This window comes from Penicillium verhagenii (genome assembly GCF_028828195.1).
Source record: "Penicillium verhagenii strain IBT 33310 chromosome Unknown utg000013l_segment0_segment0, whole genome shotgun sequence".
NCBI lineage: Eukaryota > Fungi > Ascomycota > Eurotiomycetes > Eurotiales > Aspergillaceae > Penicillium > Penicillium verhagenii.
Genome location: NW_026643177.1, coordinates 696,378 through 716,612, shown reverse-complemented (window position 1 = coordinate 716,612; position 20,235 = coordinate 696,378). Strand labels below are relative to the sequence as shown.

Sequence of the window (20,235 nt, the reverse complement as noted above, 5' to 3'; positions counted from 1 at the left end):
AACTAAGCTAATTCGACTTAGAAATATAAACACTTTACGGCCCAAGGGGGATATTGCGTAATTTGGAAGGTTCACCACTTTGACAAACCGACATCTGGAGTTGAAACTCCTGCTCAAAGTTCAATATGAGCAAGATTGTTTCTCTGTTACTCCATTGATGGAAGCCTTCAAATCAAAGTTGGTAACATTGAAAGATCACCGTAGCCAGTAGGTGCACTAACGACGAGTCTGAAGATGCGGGTAGTAGCTGCGGTGTTTCCAAGGTTCAAGCTTACACCTTCCAGACCCTTTCTAGTTCCAGATTGACCATGATCGGCACTGGACTACTCTATATTTGGATATGGGGTATAATCCAGCATGGACCATCGACTGCTGTCAACTTGGATGCCTCGATGAAATAAAGGCTGCGAGGAGCAATTCCCATGGGAATGAAAAGCTTTTTTCGTGGAAAAGAATTCCCGATCCGCTTGTCTTGGTGGCTTCACGGGACTCCCGTGACTACCGTTTAATTTGCCATTGCCATCACACTCATCACTAAACCACCCTCTAAATCTATCAAATCATTGGAATAATTACAGGGTGTGGATACAACAAGACCTTTGCATTTGTGTCTCCGCTATCCCAAAGGGGACATGATGCACTAGCCTTTCTAGGAAAATCGAACCTGGAGCCTATGTCCATCCTCTTCACCCTCGTTTTCTGCCCTCTCTGCTTCTTCACCTCGCGCTTTCTCTGAACCAACTTCCACGTGTGAACCATCCGGCGATTCCAACTGAAAGACGTCGTCTTCATCTTCTAGATAGCACTCGTCGAACTTTTCCAAGAACGCATCCATCTCGGTCTCGTCGACCTCTCCGCGCTTCATCGAGTGGGCAAAGTTTGGGTACTGGCTGCTGAGAAGCTTGCGATCTTCCGAGTTCCACAACCTCTTTTCAAAGTCGGTGAACAAAGCCTCTGTTTCCACGGGTAATGATACCTTCATCTGCTTGGCCGTTACCTGCACTAACCGTAGCATCGCTTTCCCCAACGGCCATCGATTGGCAAAGGCTTTGGCGGCCACGCTCAAGCTCACGAACGCCCCACGACTCGCTTCTTCCTCCATATCCCCTAGCAATGTGAACATGGAAACTGTGATCCAGTGCACGTTCGCCGGAGGCATTAGCTCGAATCCCCACCAGTCGCGGTGCATGTCAATCAGTTTCCCACTCTCCAGCGCAGACTCTATACAAATCTGTCGAGACTTCTGGCGGGTTGATGTCGCCCACTCGGGACATTGACCTCCATCCTCCTCCTCTGCTGTTGGAAGGTCTCTCAGGTACCCGAATACAATCTGGATTGTGGTGTGGTATTTGAGACTGCTCAAGAAGTTAACAAATGACTCATAGTAGCTAGGATCCAAAGACGAACCGGAACGCCAATACATGAGGAGGGAGCTTAGTCGTTTTCAAACACTTCGGCATCCTTTCGTAAAACTCCAGCATACGTGTATGCTTGTCTTCGGTTGCTTTTACCAATTCGATATTCAATTTCTGCTCCCCCTTACCGAACAAGGACCAACTCAAATCATACTCGATGACACTGAACTCGCTGAATGTGAGGAAAAGGCACTGCGTGTGAGACTCAACTGTGTCAGATCTGTGAGGATAGTCGGTCCAGTTCTCGCCATGAAGGTCATCGTGAGCAGGGGAATACGCTCGATGTGGCATCTTTATGAGGCCTCCTTTTTGGTACGCGAGACCCGTCATCCTACACATTCCAAGATAGTGGTGTTAGATACTATATCACATCCGACAGACGTTGCACAAAGGGGCCTTACGAAGCTAGATTGAATAGCCCCCAGATGGTCATATCAATAGCCCGTGACTTGCGTTGCGTATCTGGATCGGCATCTGGTGGTGGGGGTTTGTGTTTTCGAGCGAGCTCATGGACAGCATAGGCAAGCTGACCAAGATAGATCCAGCCGCTGCGGTCTTTACCCATCATGCAGGTGCTATTGGGCATTTATAAGTACTGCAACCTGGCTATAAAAGGATGGACAGCTTACCAGGCATATAGAACTCCAAGCCCTTGAACAAATGGGACTGTCACTTTGCCATTACTTTGGTCAAGGTGCTGCTTTGCCTCTTTATAGAATTGCAGCCCTCGTGACCATGCTTGTCCTGCAACGGCATATGCCTCAGGATAGTCAGAAAACGGCTGCAAAGTCACTCTTTCATTAGTCCAAATATTTCATGGGTTGCAAGGTTCACAACTTACACAAGCGTCTGCCAGAATGATATTCACTAGGAACGGTGAACAAAATTCCGAATCAAGATTACCAGATTGCATATCTCGAATGAAAAGATCACGATCAATCCAGTTGAGAAACGGATGTGTCCAGCTAAACCACATTGATATGAGATGTGAAACAAATTCATTGTCCTTGGTGACGCTCGTCCATGGAGCAGCGGGCACCTGAAATAGTACAATATCTGAAAGTCGCTTCGGATGTAGCCGTGCCAGCGCTGCACGTTTTTGAGACTCATTCAGATGTCGAACACCGCTACGAATCTCAACAAGCTCCGGCGTTTTTTCCACTTTCGAACGTTCGATAAAGTCATCAAGGAATAATTGGACTTCTTCCAGGGATGCATTGCTGCGGATCAAGTTGAGGATCTGCGCAGCCTGCGTCTTGCTGGTTTCCTGCAGCGTGAGGACTAGACGATCCAACAGCGATGCTTTTTCTTGGTAGGAATCCAACTTCCGTTTCAGTCCATCCTTCCGACGCTGGTCGCCTTCTTCATCAATGGTACATATCGCGCCTGTCTTGACACATCGATCACATGGCTCCTTTCCAGAACACTGATACATTTATTGCCATAATCAATACCCTGTTCAGTCAGAATTCGTGCTTGGGGAGAGAGAACTTACCCTCACTTTTCGGCTTTGGCAGTTCTTGCAAGCCGTTCGCGCGTTTTTTCGCTTCCTGATATTTGACTCATCTGGCGATTGTCCCGCGGATGAGGATTCGATTGAAGGCAACAATGGCCTTTGCCTCTCGGTGCTGCTGGTCATGGCGCCTAGCTTTCATACGTTGTCGCGTCTGCTATAAGTTCATGGCCAGTCACGCGGGTGCGCTTGACCTGCCCAGAGCTGAGCCCCACGTAGCCTAGCCTTTTTTCCGAGTGCCCTCGCCCCGCTTATCCAGGTAGCCTGCAGTTCCGGAGTGCAAAATTAAGCACGTCTTGTTGTCGACACAATTCTGATTCCTGAAGGCACTAGGGCCACGTGAGAGTGGGGTGTGATGCGACCGAGTGAGAGTTGATATTATTAACTTTCGTGTCCAGCTTCAATACTAGCGTTCATTAATTTATTTTAGCGCGTCGGAAAGCTGATCGCAAACCCTTCTCTCTGGACCCCCAACATCCCTGATTGGGCTTCGGAAATAATTCGCCAGACCACACAAACCCCAATACATGTAGGGTGCTTACAGGCTTCCAGTGATGGGTCACTTGTGCAAGCGGGTCCGGCTCAATAAGCCGCCCAGTCGAGAAAGACCACCTACCCTTAGCTCGCTTTAGCTTCGTGTCGACTTTACGGCACACCATTCTGACCCTCAAACATGCAGCGAATCTCTTGGAATCGATAAACCACATGGGCGGCTATCTGAGCTTCTAGCTGCTTTTTATCCAAGCGTCCTTGCCCCTGCGGCAAAATTGAGAGCCAAGCTGGGATCAACATGCTTCTTCTGTTGACTCCAAGTCCCATTGGTGCGCGAACTTATCACCCCGCGGGGGCCACCCTCGGAGACAATTTCCTTCACTCAACCAAGTTCCCTCCCCGATTTAGAGGTCTTGGCAGGGTGAGATTACGAATTACAAAGCAGGTCGATCAATGGCCAAGACCAGGATACTATCACTAAATTCACATACGAGAAGCTTCTCATTGCAAGCCACTATGTTTGCCAAATCATCCATACCCTGTTTTGTTTTGACGTGTCTTATTTTTTTCCCCCCTTTCTTACTTTGGCCACAGCTGAGGTTGCACAAAAATGGGTGTTTGGCAAATGGCATGATCGTTGCGATCCAATCTAGCCGATCATGTGTTCTTCCGACCGATGATAATTGCCGAGAGAAAAACAGGATTTTCGCTCACCTTACGTAGTACCAACTTCCAATTTCCCCTCCTTAGCCCATAATTAAGATTTTGAAAGACGGAATCCTTTCCCGAGCTTTTTTATGCCAGGTTTGACTAGATTTTGGGCCTCTGGGCCTTTGGGCCTAGAGACGGCGTGAGCATCCACTCGAAGATCTCCATCCTACTGATACCCGTGGACTACCAAAAGTCTCGGCTGTGTTCGGTCTCGGAGTAGGCATGTCTAGCAAGCAGCCCAGACCGTCACTCGAGTGGAAAAACACACATTCACCAACATTGAACATAGATAAGGATTCCATTAACAAAAAAAATAAAAACGCGCTGAAGACTTCGGAATTCATGAATCCCCACTTAATCCAGTTCGGCAATATGATCCTTAAGTCCGGATTACAAGCGTCGGGCCCACATTAGTATGTATGAAACTCGCTCAAGTCGAAACAGGTCTGGATACGGCAATGACACCGAACTCGGCCAAATATAATCCATCTCTGCCGACGCCGAAAAATCATAAAGAAAACTCTTCACAGACGACCCTTTAGAAATATTCTCATAATCAGGCTGCGCAGATCCCAAGTTCAGGAAGCCATCTCTCACCCATCAACGAATAATTCCTACCGTTATTCCAAGTCGCCACCGTACCCCAAGGCTTCGCGTCCACCTGGATAGAAATATCACCCGTAATACCACAGTGCGCGAACACTTCCCCCATGTCGGATTTGATATCCGTGCTCTTCCAACCCCGTTACACCCCACATCGTGAACAAGTACATATGTGTCGTCCCTAGAGCCGAATTCGGCCTCGTCTGCTGGGTCCAGCACAAACCAGACGCAATTTTCGGAGGCCGCTGTGGCGGTGGCGGTGGCTTGCGTCTGGGTTGTACTGGTACTTGTAGATGTTGACGACGGTGTGGTATTGGTTGGCTAGTCGGTTATTTTGGCACATTGCGCGAGAACCCTGGCCGGGCCCGTAGTGTAGTATAGGGTAGTGTAGGTATAATTTTGGTGTTCGAAGTTATGCAGTGGCAGAAACTGCCAGAGTTGGCGTCCAGGTCTTGTTGGGTGTTGTGCAGGGATCGGGGCGAGGGGCGAGGGTTGAAAAATCTGACATTGGGGAGGTACTAGTTGTGTCGTTGCATTCGGTTCCACATGGTTTGATGATCTTGTGTATGAGCGTATGGCTATTATCTGTTGATGAAAAGCTGCATGCGGGAATGGTGCGATCGAATGAGAGGCTGTATACCGAAGATGAGGTTGTATCTGTTTCTGCGGGAGCAGCTGTTGTAGATGGGACTGTGTCCGTGTCCGTGGATGATGTTGTCGTGTATGAGGTTATATCCGTATCGGCAAATGATGGTGTTGTCTGGGTCATGGTGTATCACTGAGCTAGAGCGACGAGGTCACTCGCCCTAAAACCCTCGTTAGAAACAGGATAAAATGCGTGCCCGTGTAGCAACCTTGAAATCTTCACTTGGCACCCATCCTTAGCGCAATCTGAGCCCGGTTGTTGATATTTTCCATGCAGCCCAGGGGCACACGTGAGGATGCTCATAGACCCAAAAATGTACGAGGTAGGACCCGAAAGTAAGGTTGAGGTCTTCCAAGAATGGGCAAAAGTGCCGGTACTTTCTTTCCGGGGCTTGAGCATGCTACCTGAAGTAGTGTGTATCACCCGTTTGTCTCACCCACATACACCAAGCATTACGTGTCACCTAGTACAGTATCCATACTGTGGTAGTGTGATCAACGTGGATGAACTGGAAGGTTAATCCATTTTTGACAGGTTCGGCCTATCGGGTGCTACATGCAGAGACCCATGAGGAAACGGTACGGCCATATATTTTCTCACCCGGCTCGATACAAGAAAGACGGTGTTCAATGCAGACTTGCTACCCAGGTACAGCCGCAAAATTTGTTGGAAATTAGTAATCCCTTGGCTCAAATGTGGGACAAGTCGGTGTAAAGAATTCCTGCAAGCGATATTATGTCCAGATAAGTCCACAATGTTCAATTGTATAATTGTCTATAGTGATTCACGCCCGCGCGGGCCGAATATCCTGAGCAAGGCCCTATCTCGGGGGATTTCCAGATCCTTGTTCCTTTTCAGGAGCAACACGCTCCTGCTGGGACGAGTTAAACGATCCAGATTCCTCGAGCTCAAGACTTTCTTCGTCGCGTCGCCAAAAGTCTTTCTGACCCCGCGCAGCCCGCTTAACCCACGGGGGCAAGACGCCACCTGGAAGTTTCCAAGACCAAGGATCCGACTCATCTTTGTTGGGAGGAACAATCCGACCGCCGCTAACCTTCTCCAAGATCCACGCAATGGTGTTAAGCAGGATATAGCTCAAAATCCCAGCAATCAGTCCGTACGCGATGCTGTATGTGAACGGCATGATGGCGATTGTCAAAAAGGCTGGGATCGCATCGCCGTAGTACTTCCAGTTGATGTCGGCGGCTGATTTCGCCATAAGCGCACCGACAATTACGAGGGTGCAGCCCGTTGCCCATGCAGGAATAGAGGCGAAAATTGGGGCGAAGAAAACAGAGATGAAGAATGCGAATCCGGTCATGCAGGACGTGAGGCCTGTTTTGCCGCCTTCTGAGATGCCAGCGCCGGATTCGACAAATGCTGTCACTGGTGGGCTGCCCAAAAGAGCACCGATGGAGATGGAGATTGCGTCGACCATCTGGATTATTTGTTAGCTTATTTCACTGATTATGTTGCAAAAATGGGAACTCACGTAGGCGACTGCACTTCCTTCGAAGTCTTGGGTTCGCTCGTCGATGGCACCTGCAAACCGAGCCATGGAGTACATGGTTCCAGTGGTGTCCAAAATGTCGACATATAAGAATGTAATGAAAGCGAGGCCAAATTGTGATCCGTGGCCGGAAATATCCCACTCCTGCGCAACCAGAGTATGTGTGATTGGGTGGAAAGTTACAACTTTCTTGAAGAAATCGAACATACTCGTTCCCAGCTCCGTGTATGGGAAGTAAGTCACAGGAGTTGTTCGAGGCCATGAAATGATCGAGACAAGCAGAATACCAATGATAATAGCACCCTTGACCCGGTACATCATCAACAGGGCTGTAAGAAAACCACCGCAGAAGATACCAACCCACATGGTTGCACTGCGCATCTTTTCGCTACTAATACAGAGACCGGTTTCGTCATCAAAATACTGCGCCGCACACCCTGCCAGCTGAATGGGGGTGTCAGATGCACCTTGCACTAAGCCAATTCCAGCGCTGTAGGTCAGGCCAATAAGGGCAAGGTATAAACCAATTCCAACACCTGTGGCAAGCTTGATAGAAGCAGGAAGTGCGCGAGCCAGCCATTGTCGCATACCAATCAACGTTAAGCCGAGGAAGACCCAGCCCTCGACAAAAACGGCGGTCAAAGCCACGCGATATGGAATCAATCCCGAACCGTGGGTACCGACAACAGTGTAGGCGAAGTAGGCATTCAAGCCCATTCCCGGAGCGAGCGCGATTGGTAAGTTGGCGAAAAGACCCATGCAGAATGTTGAAAGAGCGGCAATTGCAGCAGTTGCAGTGACCATGTCGCGTTTCACTTCTTGCACGCAGATAAGGTATTGGGCGTTTGTGGCGCAAAAATCAGACATGCTCTCCTCAGGACAGACACACGTGCCACCTGTCTCCGATGTGATATTTGCGTTGACGGAGATGATATATGCCATCGCGAAGAAAGTCGCGAGTCCCGCGCGCATTTCCGTGAAGAAGAAGCTACCCTTTCTTTCCTTAGGCTGTGAAGGATGATTATTAGCAAGAAGGAAATGCGATTGTTTGTTCTTCATATGAAGCACAACTCACATGTCCTGCGTTTTCCAGTCGAAACCATCTCCCCACGAGGCTCTGCGCAACCCGCAGGTTGGTATCGTGGATCCAGCTGCTGAATCCCATTCCTGCCAAGCTGATAGCTTTATCGTCTGGATAAAGGCAGAGTATGAAACCTCCGTGGCCTGTTAAGACACAGTGTCGAGATGAGAACTCGAGCAGTGAGCTGGGAGAGCCTGCTTTTCAGAGGAAATAAAAAAGAAATGGATCCCTCCGCCAACCAAACTCGTCTGATAAGACTGACAGAAAAAAAACTTCATTGGCAAACCGATGTCCATCTTTCCGCCTCCGAGGCCCTTGGCAGGCTTGGCGGGATGGGTTGACGGCCAAAGAATCGCATACTTCTCTGCCGAGTGCAAATTTCCATGGTCTTTGGCTCGGCAAGTATGCTAGTGGGTCCAGCTGCAACGATGCATTTTGACAGCTCAAACTGTCGCAAAGAACTCATCCCTCAATATCTCAATGTTTATTGCAGCTGTGCGAGTTGTATGACCCCAGACAGCAGGCGAAATCGTCTCATGATATTGCAGACTCGCCAAGATTACCAGTTCTCTTGGCCTTTCTCGGTCCTTTCACATTCGGAGATTTACAGGGTCCAACTGATAACGTCGGAAGAACCCGATAGGCCCGGAGTAGAATTTGCCATTTTCGATCGGAATCGGAAAACTCAAGGCGGTGAATAGTTATTGGCATAAACAGGCCGCCTTGCGGAACAGATGTTGAAAATAGAAGGCGGTATAAATAATGCCGAGCTCTAATTGACCGCCCAAAGGAGTATACTGACGCCAAGAATCCCGCAGTTGCAATCAGCTTGAAGGTATGCTAGAAAATCCGATACCTGTACTAGAATTACCCGGAGACAAGAAATGGAAAGACCAGATTACTTTATCTTTGAAACCTCCTTACAAAGTTAAAGTTCTGAGGCCTCACGAACACTTGAGCCAAGACTCCCCGCTCTTTTCGCTTGCAACGGATGCCCGCGGATCAACATCAACCTTTCACTACAAGACGCCAAGCCAAATGCAGACATCCCATTGGCCTACATTGCTCTTGATTTTAACATTTACCATCCCACGTTCACTGAAGTTTAAACCACATGATAGTTTCCTCACGAGTCATTTACATAAGGTTGATATTCGAAATCCACATTTCCATTCCAACGACCCTTGAAAAGACGGAATGCATATAAAGTAATCGTGAAATTTAACTTTTCTTGGTCGCTATGTGCATAGCCTCCATGTTCGAATGAACTAGCGAGATCCATCACGAATTCATCGACAAAAGAAGCAAGTGCTTAGTAGAGTCCGTACGAGGTACGGAGCACGTGTGGAGAACACCGCGCTCCGCAGCTTCCGTTTTGGGGCTCATCCCTTGCTGCTTTTAGCTCGCTGGGTAAATCACACCGAACTTGCCTCAATAAAATGCACTCAAGTGCTTAGTCGATTGATCGATCTGGCCGCGCTTGGTTTTGTTGATCTCCACCATGATGGGGTCCTCTCTTACCTTTAAGTTCTATCCTTATTTTCGTTGATTCACACTCCATGATTCGACACCCACGAGAGACTGCATGTGATCCAATCGTATCTGACCTCGGTCAGTTACTTACACCTTTGACTGTTTTTCCATGGTCATCAGTTGCAATGTACCATTTAGGTGTTCCTATGATGCAGGGTATAAGTACATCTCCATCTATTATTTATGCACTCACTTAAACTAACTTTGAGACCTAAAGCTTGTTACGATCGTTGTTCATGATAGAGATTATCATCTAGCAACTGATAACCTAAAGGACTCGGGATTCACACCAACAATGCCTGATCGCAAACCAGCTCCTGAAATACTCGAACGTCTCCCAAATGCACAGGAGCACAGGAGGTTTTGCAAGAGATCAAAAAAGGCTATAAGCGCCTGGATGAGTTGACAATAATGATTGATTATTCAAATGAACAACGGACATTACGTTTGGTCCCCAACTCTTTTGCCTCCCAGTGCATCATCTGACTTCCGACACAAATTCAAACACCGATATCTCTCTACCGATCGGCGATTGATATTCTGCTACGTCCTGCGGGAACTGTTTATCTAGGCGTGATTTGCTCTTTGAAACAAAAGTCACTGAATTGATCATTACTTACTAGATGTCAAGGGTCGCTGATCGCGGGAGGATCTTTCGATATTTTTCCCATATGCGTCATGTCACCGCTTTGGATGCGATTGGCGCTTGTACGGGTCTCAATACATAAATGGACTAATTAATGCATGACCGATCACATCTCAACCATCAATCAACTGTCGACACGTGAAACTGCGAGGGCGCCTAAAAGTCCCATCAATTACAAGGCCGCTTCCACGCATGTGTAATAAATCTCTATGAACTTCTAGGACATCTGGAGGGATATAATCCTCAACCTTCCCTATCACACATTTCATTTTTATCCAAGCTACAAGGATTTTGACTAAAGTACTTCTCAAGTGTTGGATTGAGGATTGAGGTGGTTTTGTTCTTCTTTTTCTAAATCAATGCAGAGGAGCCAGCGACCTGTCTATTTGGCCAATTAAATCAAGACACATCACAGCGCAAACATCGCCGTGACAATCGTGCATACATATGTGTTTTGGAATGATATTTTTTAGATTATAATTAGACACAAGAAAGATCTTGCAAAATCCTCCATTTCACTACCACGATAGTCGGTGCCTTTCGATTTCCTACTCTTGCAATCTTCATCTCAGATGGAGGGACCCTTTGGGAGGTGAGCGATCTATGGCAAGCTTGAACGATCTAGGCCTAATATTTTTAGATGTCTTTCTTCCCCCTTGTTCACATTTACTGTTGGTGAGAATAGGAAGGAGGTGACCGTACATTCTTTTGCCTTGGCAGGACTATCGGCGCCCTTGAATGCTCTCATGAATGGCGAAATGATTGAGGCAAAAACCAGACACGTTGACTGGTCAGATGTTGATGAAGACACGTTTACTCGGCTATGTGAATTTGCTTACCTCCGAGACTACACACCCCCGACGGCTCGCTTGATTGATGGCAGCTACACACCCCCGACGGCTCGCTTGATTACCGGCAGCTCTCCTTCCACAAAGGCTAAAAAGGCGGCTAGGAAAAAGAAAAAGAGTCGCTCGGATTTCAACTGGAACTGGGCAGTTAGGCCTGCCGAGCCTGAAGCCGAGCCTGAACCCACAGAGTATCCACGTGAAGCCGAGCCAGAGATGCCTCCACTTGAAGCTGAGCCAGAGATGCCTATGCCTCCACCTGGATCTGAGCCGGACGTGTCTCCACCCGAAGTTGCCTGTGACGATCCAGAAATTCCGTACAAAGAGAGAAGCGTGTGGACTAGGCAATTGTGCGGTACATTCGAGCAGAGCCTTGTCGTTCCTAGTTCGCATCCCACCGATTCGAACTATGCTTTCAAGCCACCTCAAAATACCGGGTCCTGGGAAGACTTCACCCCTGTGTTTCTCGAACAAGCTCGACTATACGTGTTGGCCGACAAATATGGCATAGACTCATTGTGCGAACTTGTATTGTCTAAGCTGCATCGGACACTAGCAAGCTTCAAACTTTATGATACGGGAGTCAGTGGTGTCATTGAACTTGTTCGTTTTGTCTATATGAACACACGACCATCTTACGGCGAAAATATTGACGCGATGAGGAATTTTGTAACGCGTTACGTTGTTTCTGTTCTTGGTCAAATTGGTGAGAATGCATATTTCCGAGAGCTTTTAGAAGACGGTGGTCCTTTCGTCAACGATTTCTGGAAAATCATTTGGGGAATCGACAACAACTCTGGCGCACCTCAGTAAAAGGTATTGCCTGTTTACACCTAACATCTGAACATTATCTACTTGAACATTCAAATGATTTTGGAAGGTTCAAATGTTCAATGAATGTTCAAAAGAACCTATGAATCTTCCAAGTTCAGGTCAACAGGTCCAAACCATTGATTCCGCGTTCTTCGCGCGCGGATTTTGATAGGTACCCACGGATGTCGGAGTGACTCAGTACATAATGTACACGGATGTATATATTCAAGCTCACATGCAGTACAAGCGAAAACCAAGCATGGAAACATTCAAGCATGAACAGAGAAAAATGAAGGCAAATTTGAAAACCAGAGACTCAGGAAGATTCTTGGCTTTATTGTCGCTAAGCTAGTGTTAAGAATCCCAAGACACCTTCAAATGTTGGTACTGATTTTCAAAGGGGGAAAAAACCACAGGTGATCAGGTTTGCACGAATGCTAGCCAAAGACTAGCTATAGGGCAAGCTTTGTGAACCTAAATATCAACAGGCGGTTTGGCCGAGTGGTCTAAGGCGATTGACTCGAAATCAATTCTCTTCGGAGGCGGCGGTTCGAATCCGCCAGCCGTCGTTTCTTTTTTTTCTTTTTCTTTTTTCTCCCTCATCTAGTTTCCCATCACCCAGTCAATTTATTTAATTTCTGTCCAAGGTTGAAAAGATTTGAATCGATGACTTGCAAGTATATTTGTTGTTCGATCGCCCTCCCTGTAATGTAAGGTTTCACAGGATCATTGCTACAATTATACTCCGTATACTAGTAGGTATCACTAGATCCATCCCGCACATGCAACCAGCGCACCTATACTGGATACAGCTCGGTTCCTATATTTAGCTATCCATCAGTGCCCCAGTAATGTTCAAACAAAATTCGGAATAAAAATACGGGTGTCAGAGGCCTTCTCGTCGCCGGTAAGCGACACAAACTCGTGCCACGTGAAATCAATTCGCCAAGCGACATGTCCATCCGTGGTTTCTGAAGACTGGAACCGACTTGTCTCTGAGATAGCCATTAGGGGTTGGATATTTTGGCTGGTAGTTTGAAAGCCGACTTGATGATTCCTTTCCGTATTAGGAGAATGTACTTTGTAGCTAAAAAAAAGAGGGTCGTGTACCATGGAAAAGACAAGGTCCAAGGGCCAACGAGAAATCGAATTTAGGCCGGTGGATCTTCAGATGGCGTCATGGCTCATTGGTCCTTAAACGGAAAATGCCTGATAAGATGGTTCCCGATCGCAAAAAGTTCCAGATGAATGGATTGTAGGTACAACTTACTAGTAGATGTATTAGGTGCTCGCGTTTCATTCGAGAAGGAAAAGCGCGAAGAAAGTCCCCGTTCTGCATCTGTGGCGCGTCGATACGAAACAAGGAACGTGATGCTTCAACGGCGATGACGCATGATGGCACAACACCCCCGGGCCCTATTTTCTTTAATATCTAAATCATTGCCGTGGATCTTTTCTATCATTCCATTTCATAAACAACACTCGCAGCCATGACCCGATCGGACTCCCACTACCGTATCAAAGTAACCGCCGGTCCCAGCTATGACCCCGCAACCCACCAAGATGTTCAAGTAAACGGCGAAGCATTAGCCTTGGAAGGCGACCATGCTTCAGCCACTCTAGCGGTTCGAATTCAGAATTTCAATGGTAAGCATCAAAGACCCCACTTGAACTTAACAACTATTGAGATAATAACAAAGGATACCCGGAGACATCTCCCCGCACTAGCGAGTATTTCAATCACCCTTCTCGCAAGAATGACACATATTCAATCGCGTTCTCCTTTACTCCCAACGCCGACATCAATGGAAATGACCTGCTGTTTGGGAATGACTTCGACCACCCCATCCGCGACCTGCTCCCCATGGGCTTTAGCATGGGAGTAGGCATAGCTCAGCGATTCATCGATCCCACCCTGCAGATCGACGCTTACGCAGATAAGCCCTATATGTTTAGCCCAGCCTTGGCCAATTTGAACCATTTCCGTGTGGGCGCTAAAGATTCCCGAGAACAACTACTCAAGGGCGACACTGTTGTGGAAGAAGGTGTCGACGATGGAGAGGACTTGCATCTTCCAAGTACAGGCGCTGCGCGTCGGAAATATTTCCAAGCCGAGGACAAGCGCAAGGCTTTCACTTTTTCGGCTGGACGCCAGTACGTGGGTGACTTTGGGAACTCCTTCTTGGACTTTAATGGTATGTGGAAGTGGTATTCAATTGTGTAAAATCTGAACTTGGGAGACACTGTGAGCTGACGATTAGTATGGATAGAATTGAGTCTCAATCTGCCAGGATTTAGCCTGCCAGTACGTAATCTGGTGAACAGTGACAACCATGAACTGCGATATGTTCTCAAAGACTCCAAAACCGATGCGGTCTATCTGGTTGTTGTATTTACGGTGATTCTCGAAGACGAGGAGCAAGGGTCAAAAGCCTAAGGAGCCGGATCGGGCTACCATGGGTCGCCGAATTTCATTCCCCGACATTTCAATTACCGATGTCTCATATCCCGAAGAGTCGAACCCCGAATTTCGATACCGAGAAGTAATAAGGAGGATATTCGATAAATGATAACAATGCTGGCTTATTTGCCAAATTTCATAGTCATTCACCCAACAGAGACCTTGGCACATACCCGGGTAGGAGAGAAACAAGAGCAGACGGCGGAGAGAAAGGTTTCCGCCTTTTGTCAGACGACCACCTGCATCTATGTCATTTCCAAGACTCATGTAATTATCAGACAATATTTCTTTCCTAAGCTTGAAAAAACCCGTTCGAAAGGTTGCAAGAATTTCAATCATCATAATGGCACCTCATTGCATTTGGAATACCTACCTCACAGGATGTCACCTTCCATTGAGTCGATCGCATAAATTAGCGCCGACCTTAGATACCTTGCAGGAAGCCGCACTATCAGCTAAATTGGCCGAGCGACATGGTCGATTCTACTAGGTGAGCGTGGAAGGTAAATTTGCTGCCGTCGGTGATTTCAAGCAGGTATGTTTCTTTGCTTGTTTGTTTCAGCCCCCAATCGGTGTGATTGATAAGCCTCGGCCTTACTGAACCCTTTGTCCGATGCATCTGGGAGGTACTAAAATCCGAAGTACTACATAGGTCGACTGCTTCCTGACGTTCCAAATTGAAATTCACTCATTGAACTCTCTGTCTTCTATTTTCTAATTCTTCTCTTATCCAGCTTACCCCGATAACCCGACATGCCTCAAATTCTCGCCATTTTCGGTGCCACCGGTCAGCAAGGCAGCTCAGTCCTCAACCATGTACTGAATGACCCAGAGCTCTCCCAGCAGTACAAGCTCCGCGCCATCACCCGCGACGCGAACTCCGAGAAAGCTCAGCAGCTGAAGGGAAAGAATATCGAGGTCGTGGAGGGCGATATCTCAAGCCCCACCTCTCTGGCCACGGCCTTGGCAGGCGTGCATACTGTCTTCGCCATGACCACACCATCCCTTGGCCCTGACGCATTCGAAGTCGAGCTCGGCAACGCCAAACGGATCGCCGATGTTGCCGTGAAGCAAGGCGCCGAATACATCATCTGGAGCACTCTACCCTCCGTTCGGAATATCTCCAAAGGCAAATACACCGCGGTCGCTCCCTTTGATGCTAAGGCTGCTGCAGAGGAGTATATTCGAGCACTTCCTATCAAAAGCGCATTTTTATCTCTTGGGTCATTTATGGAGAACTACCAGTCGCAACCCTTCCTACTCCCTACAAAGGCTGATGATGATACCTATGTGATGGCCCGCCATATATCGCCCCAGGCAAAGTTTCCTCTACTTGACGCAGTCGGTGACACTGGCAAGTTTGCGGGGGCTGTCCTCGCCGATCCCATCAAGTTTGATGGAAAGCGACTCCATTGCGCTACAAAGCTATACACTATCACAGAGATAGTCGCCCTCCTATCCAAGAGCTCTGGCAAGACCATCGTTTACAAGCAGGTCTCGGTCGAGGATTTTAAGGCAAGCTTACCTTTTTTTCATGATGTCTTTGCCGAGGGATTCAGCCTATATGATGAGTATGGATACTTCGGTCCTGGCACGGAAGAGTTAGTTGCTGAGGCTGCGGCGGTCGCCCGGGGAAAGCTGTCCACTTTCGAGGAGTACCTGGAGAAACACCCCTTCCAGCTTCCGTAGACCCCAGAACACTTTGTTCTTTTTTGTACCTACTAGTTAGGCGCAAAACCCCTCTTCAATTGTCATTTACTCACTTGCGGGCCAGGGCCTTTACTTCAATTACCCCAAAATGGCCTGAGTTTACTTGCGATGTATAGGGATAATTCTAATAGCTCAGGCCAACGGCAACAACCATTCTTAGAATCTCTGGATTTATTGGTGGTCGCTCCCAGCGAGATAACTAAACATAGAAGAAAAACAGAAAGAAAAAAAGGAGCTCAGCGGAGGATACAGGATATAGACCTGGAGGCGTAAACAGAATATCCGATAGTAGATTATTGACTAGATCGAGCTTGGTCTCCTAGGTCAGGCAGTTGGGATATTTCATTTGATGGTAGGAGACTGTAAGGCACCCCGTAATCCGGCACCACCTGTCCTGTTGAGTACTGCATTACCGGGTTCTGGTACGTATTGAGCTGTCCATAGATCGCGGGCTGTTGGGTGTGTGTCTCCATAGGACGAGCCATACGACCTTCGAGGTCCGGATAGAGGCTCTGTCGGTCGTAGTCGATAGAGGTCTGCGTGCGACTTACAGGCGGTCCGTAATAGGCATATTCCTGACTAGCCGCAGGATAATCTCCAAATATTGCCACCGCAGGAGGAATCCGGACGTACTGGCTATCCAGAGATCGAGGAGAAGGTACCTGCGGGAAAGAATCCGGGAGAGGACGTTTCATCATGGTCCGAGGTCCCTTACGAATGCGCAACTTGACTCCTTGATCGGCAAATGACCGGGAGAGAAATGTGGATTCCATCATGCCTGGGAAGCTCTTGACGGGTGATACTGTAAAACAGTCTGACATAGTGGTCTTGAGATAGGTGATTGAATATCTTCGCATCTCGAATAAGGTGAACATCAATCGAAATTCACCCGCCATCTTCACTGACAGATCTCCAAAGACGAAAAATCCTCCATCACTGTTGTTAACATCTTTCAACGGGTGAAGAGACGAGACTAGTGTTCCAGCCAAGGGGGTCGGCAGCACTACCGGTACTGGATGATTCTCTTGAGCACTATACAAGCTGCAACACATGAAATAGAAGGGGCTTTGCAGATAATGTTGCGCAAGATAAGATCTCTCATCGCGCACCCGGAGCTGAACGATTGGAGGTGGATCGATAGGTTTACGCTCTTTCTCCTTGCCTCCAGCCACACGCGCCCGGTCGGGCTGCTGGCGAATAATCAAATCAAAGTCAGATCTCTGAGCTTCGCGCGAGAATGCGGCGTCAGAGAACTTTGATGCACTCATCACGAAGACGGGTGAAACCTATATTCGGGTATAGCGGGTATGATCAAAATAGATTCTGGGCCAAGTCAAGTGAACCGTGGTTTTTGGTAAGATGAAGACTGTGTTTCCGGGGAACATACATGATGAAGGGAGGAAGAAAGAAGTAATAGTATGATTAGTTCCGAGTTCATAAGTTGTTCTTCCGAGTACTAATTTGGTAATTACCGAATCGGGCTCCGCGTTATACAGCATAGTAAGTAAAGAGCGCCGCGCGTGCCTATCTTAAGTACGAAGTATATACTCTTCTTCAAGTACTCAGTTGATACTTATATCAAGTACTGAGCGTATTCCATCCAAAGTATTAAGCACGTAGTATGTATACTTCGAGGTGGGATACCCCCGGTGCTACTTACTAGGCAGAGACATGCTTGGAATTCGAGCTGCGCAGCGCTCTCTACTTGCATTAGTAACCGCTAATACGATATATAACGATACGGCAGTCGAGAATTATGGCGACTTGGGCTCGATACACGATTGATACATGGGTAAAAAAAAAGAGGAGTATTCAAGAGAGTTCGAAGTCAGTGCCTCAAGGTCGGTACCGTCGGCATAGAGCTCATGGTGGTTATTTCAATTGGTAGATAGTTTATACCTTTCACCAAGAACTCGTTTTATGACGTGTGAGAGAAATCCGAAAAGTAACTTCAATTTGACAATCAATCAATGGACCACGTCGGTCGCCTTGTCGCTCGCCTGAATAGTATTTCGCCATAGCAGTTTCTATGGAAATGATAATCCTGGTTCAAGTTTTGCCTCATGTGCATTTTTTCTCATACCAGTCTACTCAGCATTCAGCATCTCCAAAGTAAGATTACTGCACCTTATTGTCCGATCCCACAATCTTGCATCCCGCAATTTTCCAAGGTTAAGTCCGGGGTAATCCTGCTGCTCCCCACACGCACTAGTCTCAACATCGACACAAACACCGAGCTTGCTCCGCCGATCATGACCGGACTGCACCCATGAAGCTTCAATGGCACCATCAACCCACGGATAAGTTTCCAGAGCGATAAAATGGCAACTAGGATTGCGGGGACGTGGAGATTGTGGGGAATCTGATCAAAGTGGCAGTGCTCGATTGCAGTTTGACGCTTCAAAATCTAGTTTTCTGTCGCAATTCATCCATCTCTTGAGGCATTTCTTGTTATATTCGATGCGATGTGGTCATTATTGCCTTTCGCAATCTCTGCAGCTATACTTTACGATCGGGCACTGGCCTCGCCTACTTTGAGATATGATGGATTCCCCCGATCAAATACGAAAGATGACAATAGTTTGCAAGTAGAGACCTCTAGCGGCACAGGTGAGAGGAAGCATACTGGGATACAGTTCTATGTTCAAATACCATGCCCATGATGTCTTGTTAATCTTTGGAGTTTGCAGTCACCGGATTGATCAACGGAACCACTCCTGATGTCCGCCAATATCTCAACATCCCATACGCAGAACCACCGCTAGGCAAGCTTCGTTTCCTCCCACCTCAGCCACTGAACCAGCGGGACAAAACAATCATTTCGACCTCCCTAGGCCCAGCCTGTCCTCAAATTCCAGGAATATCAGCTTCCATCGACTCGGAGGTTGTCACACAGCTCCAATTCAGCGGCCCAACAGCAGAAGACTGTCTCAGCCTTGCAATCTGGGCACCGCTCCACCCACAAAAAGAAGAAGGCCTTCTCCCGGTCTTCATCTTCTTGTTCGGTGGTGGATACACTACCGGCGGGATAGACGTCGAATATCAGATCCCCGCACAATGGGTCCAACGGAGCCAAAGCCATATCGTCATCTCAGCAAACACCCGTGTCAACATATTCGGCTACCCGGGATCCGGAGCTCTGAAACACCAGAACCCAGGCCTGCTAGACCAGCGAATGGTAATAGAATGGGCAAAAGAGAACATTGAAGCCTTCGGCGGAGACCCCTCGCGAATAGTCCTCTGGGGCCAGAGTTCCGGAGCCGGAAGCGTGGACCTACTGAACTTCGCGTATCCCAAGGATCCCATCGTCAGCGGATTCATATCAGACTCAGGTTCTGTCTTCCTCAACAACCAGAAGTCAGACCAGACGTTCTCAAACTTCAGCTACGTCGCATCTCAGCTCAACTGCTCCAGCAATGACCCCAGCGCAGAGTTAGGCTGCATGCAGAACGCGAGTTACGAGCGTATCGAGGCAATCATACTAGCCTACGAGGAAGCAGGCAATAATCCACTCAAGTTCGTGCCCTTCGTAGACAACATCTCCATCTTCGCAAATTACTCAGACCGCTATGCCCTCGGCGCAATATCAGATCGACCCGCCATCTTCGGGAACAATCTGCGCGAAGGCTACGAGGTCGTCACCTGGCCCGATAACCCCAAAACAACAGCTCCCAACGAAACAGTCGCAAATACATACACTGACTACGCATTCCTGTGTCCCGCCATGCTCTCAACAAACTACCGGGATGGTCTTGGCTTACCGACATTCCGATACCAGTACCGGGGCAATTTCAGTGATATCTCACCATATTTCTGGTTCGGAGCCTTCCATGGGTCGGAGCTGCCGATGCTTTTCGGTACGTATGGGAACTATAGAGGTCCACCTACGCAATTCGAGAATGAGGTTAGTTATACCATGCAGGATTTCTGGTTGGCGTTTGCGCGGGACGGGGCAAAGGGGTTGGAGGGGTTGGGTTGGAAAAGGACGGCGGATGGGGGTGAGATTAATGTTCTTGCGGAGATGAGAATGCGCAAGGCTTCTGTTATGATTTCTGCGGAGGATATTGATACGCCTTGTACGCAGGGTGTTGTTGATACTATTCTTGGGGGTGCGAATCCTTTCGCGGTCATTGTCTAGGACCGACCCGCTTTTTCTTCAGTCATGTTACATGTAAATGACAATGGAACCACCAGTAGCTGAAATTGTTTCGGATTTCTTCGTCAATTATCAAGTCAGTCTAAACATCAAATAATAA

General features: G+C 47.9%; 8 protein-coding genes across 8 annotated transcripts; 4 read left to right on the top strand and 4 right to left on the bottom strand.

Annotated features, from left to right (window-relative positions):
- Positions 1 to 649: 649 nt before the first annotated feature.
- N7466_011526 (fungal specific transcription factor domain-containing protein) lies at positions 650 to 2,850 on the bottom strand (the record flags this gene model as incomplete). Its single annotated transcript, XM_057170915.1, has 5 exons — positions 650 to 1,355; positions 1,408 to 1,746; positions 1,817 to 1,990; positions 2,045 to 2,196; positions 2,257 to 2,850. 5 exons carry the CDS (start codon positions 2,848 to 2,850, stop codon positions 650 to 652), a joined length of 1,965 nt encoding a protein of 654 aa, XP_057015636.1.
- Positions 2,851 to 5,146: 2,296 nt separating this feature from the next.
- Positions 5,147 to 5,503, bottom strand: N7466_011525 (uncharacterized protein; the record flags this gene model as incomplete). The annotated part of the gene is made up of 1 exon (XM_057170914.1): positions 5,147 to 5,503. One exon carries the CDS (start codon positions 5,501 to 5,503, stop codon positions 5,147 to 5,149), a length of 357 nt encoding a protein of 118 aa, XP_057015635.1.
- Positions 5,504 to 6,200: 697 nt separating this feature from the next.
- Positions 6,201 to 8,055, bottom strand: N7466_011524 (NCS2 family permease; the record flags this gene model as incomplete). The annotated part of the gene is made up of 3 exons (XM_057170913.1): positions 6,201 to 6,818; positions 6,873 to 7,898; positions 7,966 to 8,055. The coding sequence occupies 3 exons, from the start codon at positions 8,053 to 8,055 to the stop codon at positions 6,201 to 6,203; spliced, it is 1,734 nt and encodes a 577-aa protein (XP_057015634.1).
- A 2,853-nt stretch (positions 8,056 to 10,908) lies between these two features.
- On the top strand, positions 10,909 to 11,808 carry N7466_011523 (uncharacterized protein; the record flags this gene model as incomplete). The annotated part of the gene is made up of 1 exon (XM_057170912.1): positions 10,909 to 11,808. The coding sequence occupies one exon, from the start codon at positions 10,909 to 10,911 to the stop codon at positions 11,806 to 11,808; it is 900 nt and encodes a 299-aa protein (XP_057015633.1).
- Positions 11,809 to 13,298: 1,490 nt separating this feature from the next.
- N7466_011522 (DUF1769 domain-containing protein) lies at positions 13,299 to 14,245 on the top strand (the record flags this gene model as incomplete). The annotated part of the gene is made up of 3 exons (XM_057170911.1): positions 13,299 to 13,455; positions 13,509 to 14,003; positions 14,079 to 14,245. The coding sequence occupies 3 exons, from the start codon at positions 13,299 to 13,301 to the stop codon at positions 14,243 to 14,245; spliced, it is 819 nt and encodes a 272-aa protein (XP_057015632.1).
- Positions 14,246 to 15,022: 777 nt separating this feature from the next.
- N7466_011521 (NmrA/HSCARG family protein) lies at positions 15,023 to 15,958 on the top strand (the record flags this gene model as incomplete). The annotated part of the gene is made up of 1 exon (XM_057170910.1): positions 15,023 to 15,958. The coding sequence occupies one exon, from the start codon at positions 15,023 to 15,025 to the stop codon at positions 15,956 to 15,958; it is 936 nt and encodes a 311-aa protein (XP_057015631.1).
- A 314-nt stretch (positions 15,959 to 16,272) lies between these two features.
- On the bottom strand, positions 16,273 to 17,247 carry N7466_011520 (velvet factor family protein; the record flags this gene model as incomplete). The annotated part of the gene is made up of 1 exon (XM_057170909.1): positions 16,273 to 17,247. The coding sequence occupies one exon, from the start codon at positions 17,245 to 17,247 to the stop codon at positions 16,273 to 16,275; it is 975 nt and encodes a 324-aa protein (XP_057015630.1).
- A 1,197-nt stretch (positions 17,248 to 18,444) lies between these two features.
- On the top strand, positions 18,445 to 20,117 carry N7466_011519 (uncharacterized protein; the record flags this gene model as incomplete). The annotated part of the gene is made up of 2 exons (XM_057170908.1): positions 18,445 to 18,589; positions 18,670 to 20,117. The coding sequence occupies 2 exons, from the start codon at positions 18,445 to 18,447 to the stop codon at positions 20,115 to 20,117; spliced, it is 1,593 nt and encodes a 530-aa protein (XP_057015629.1).
- Between the last annotated feature and the right edge of the window lie 118 nt (positions 20,118 to 20,235).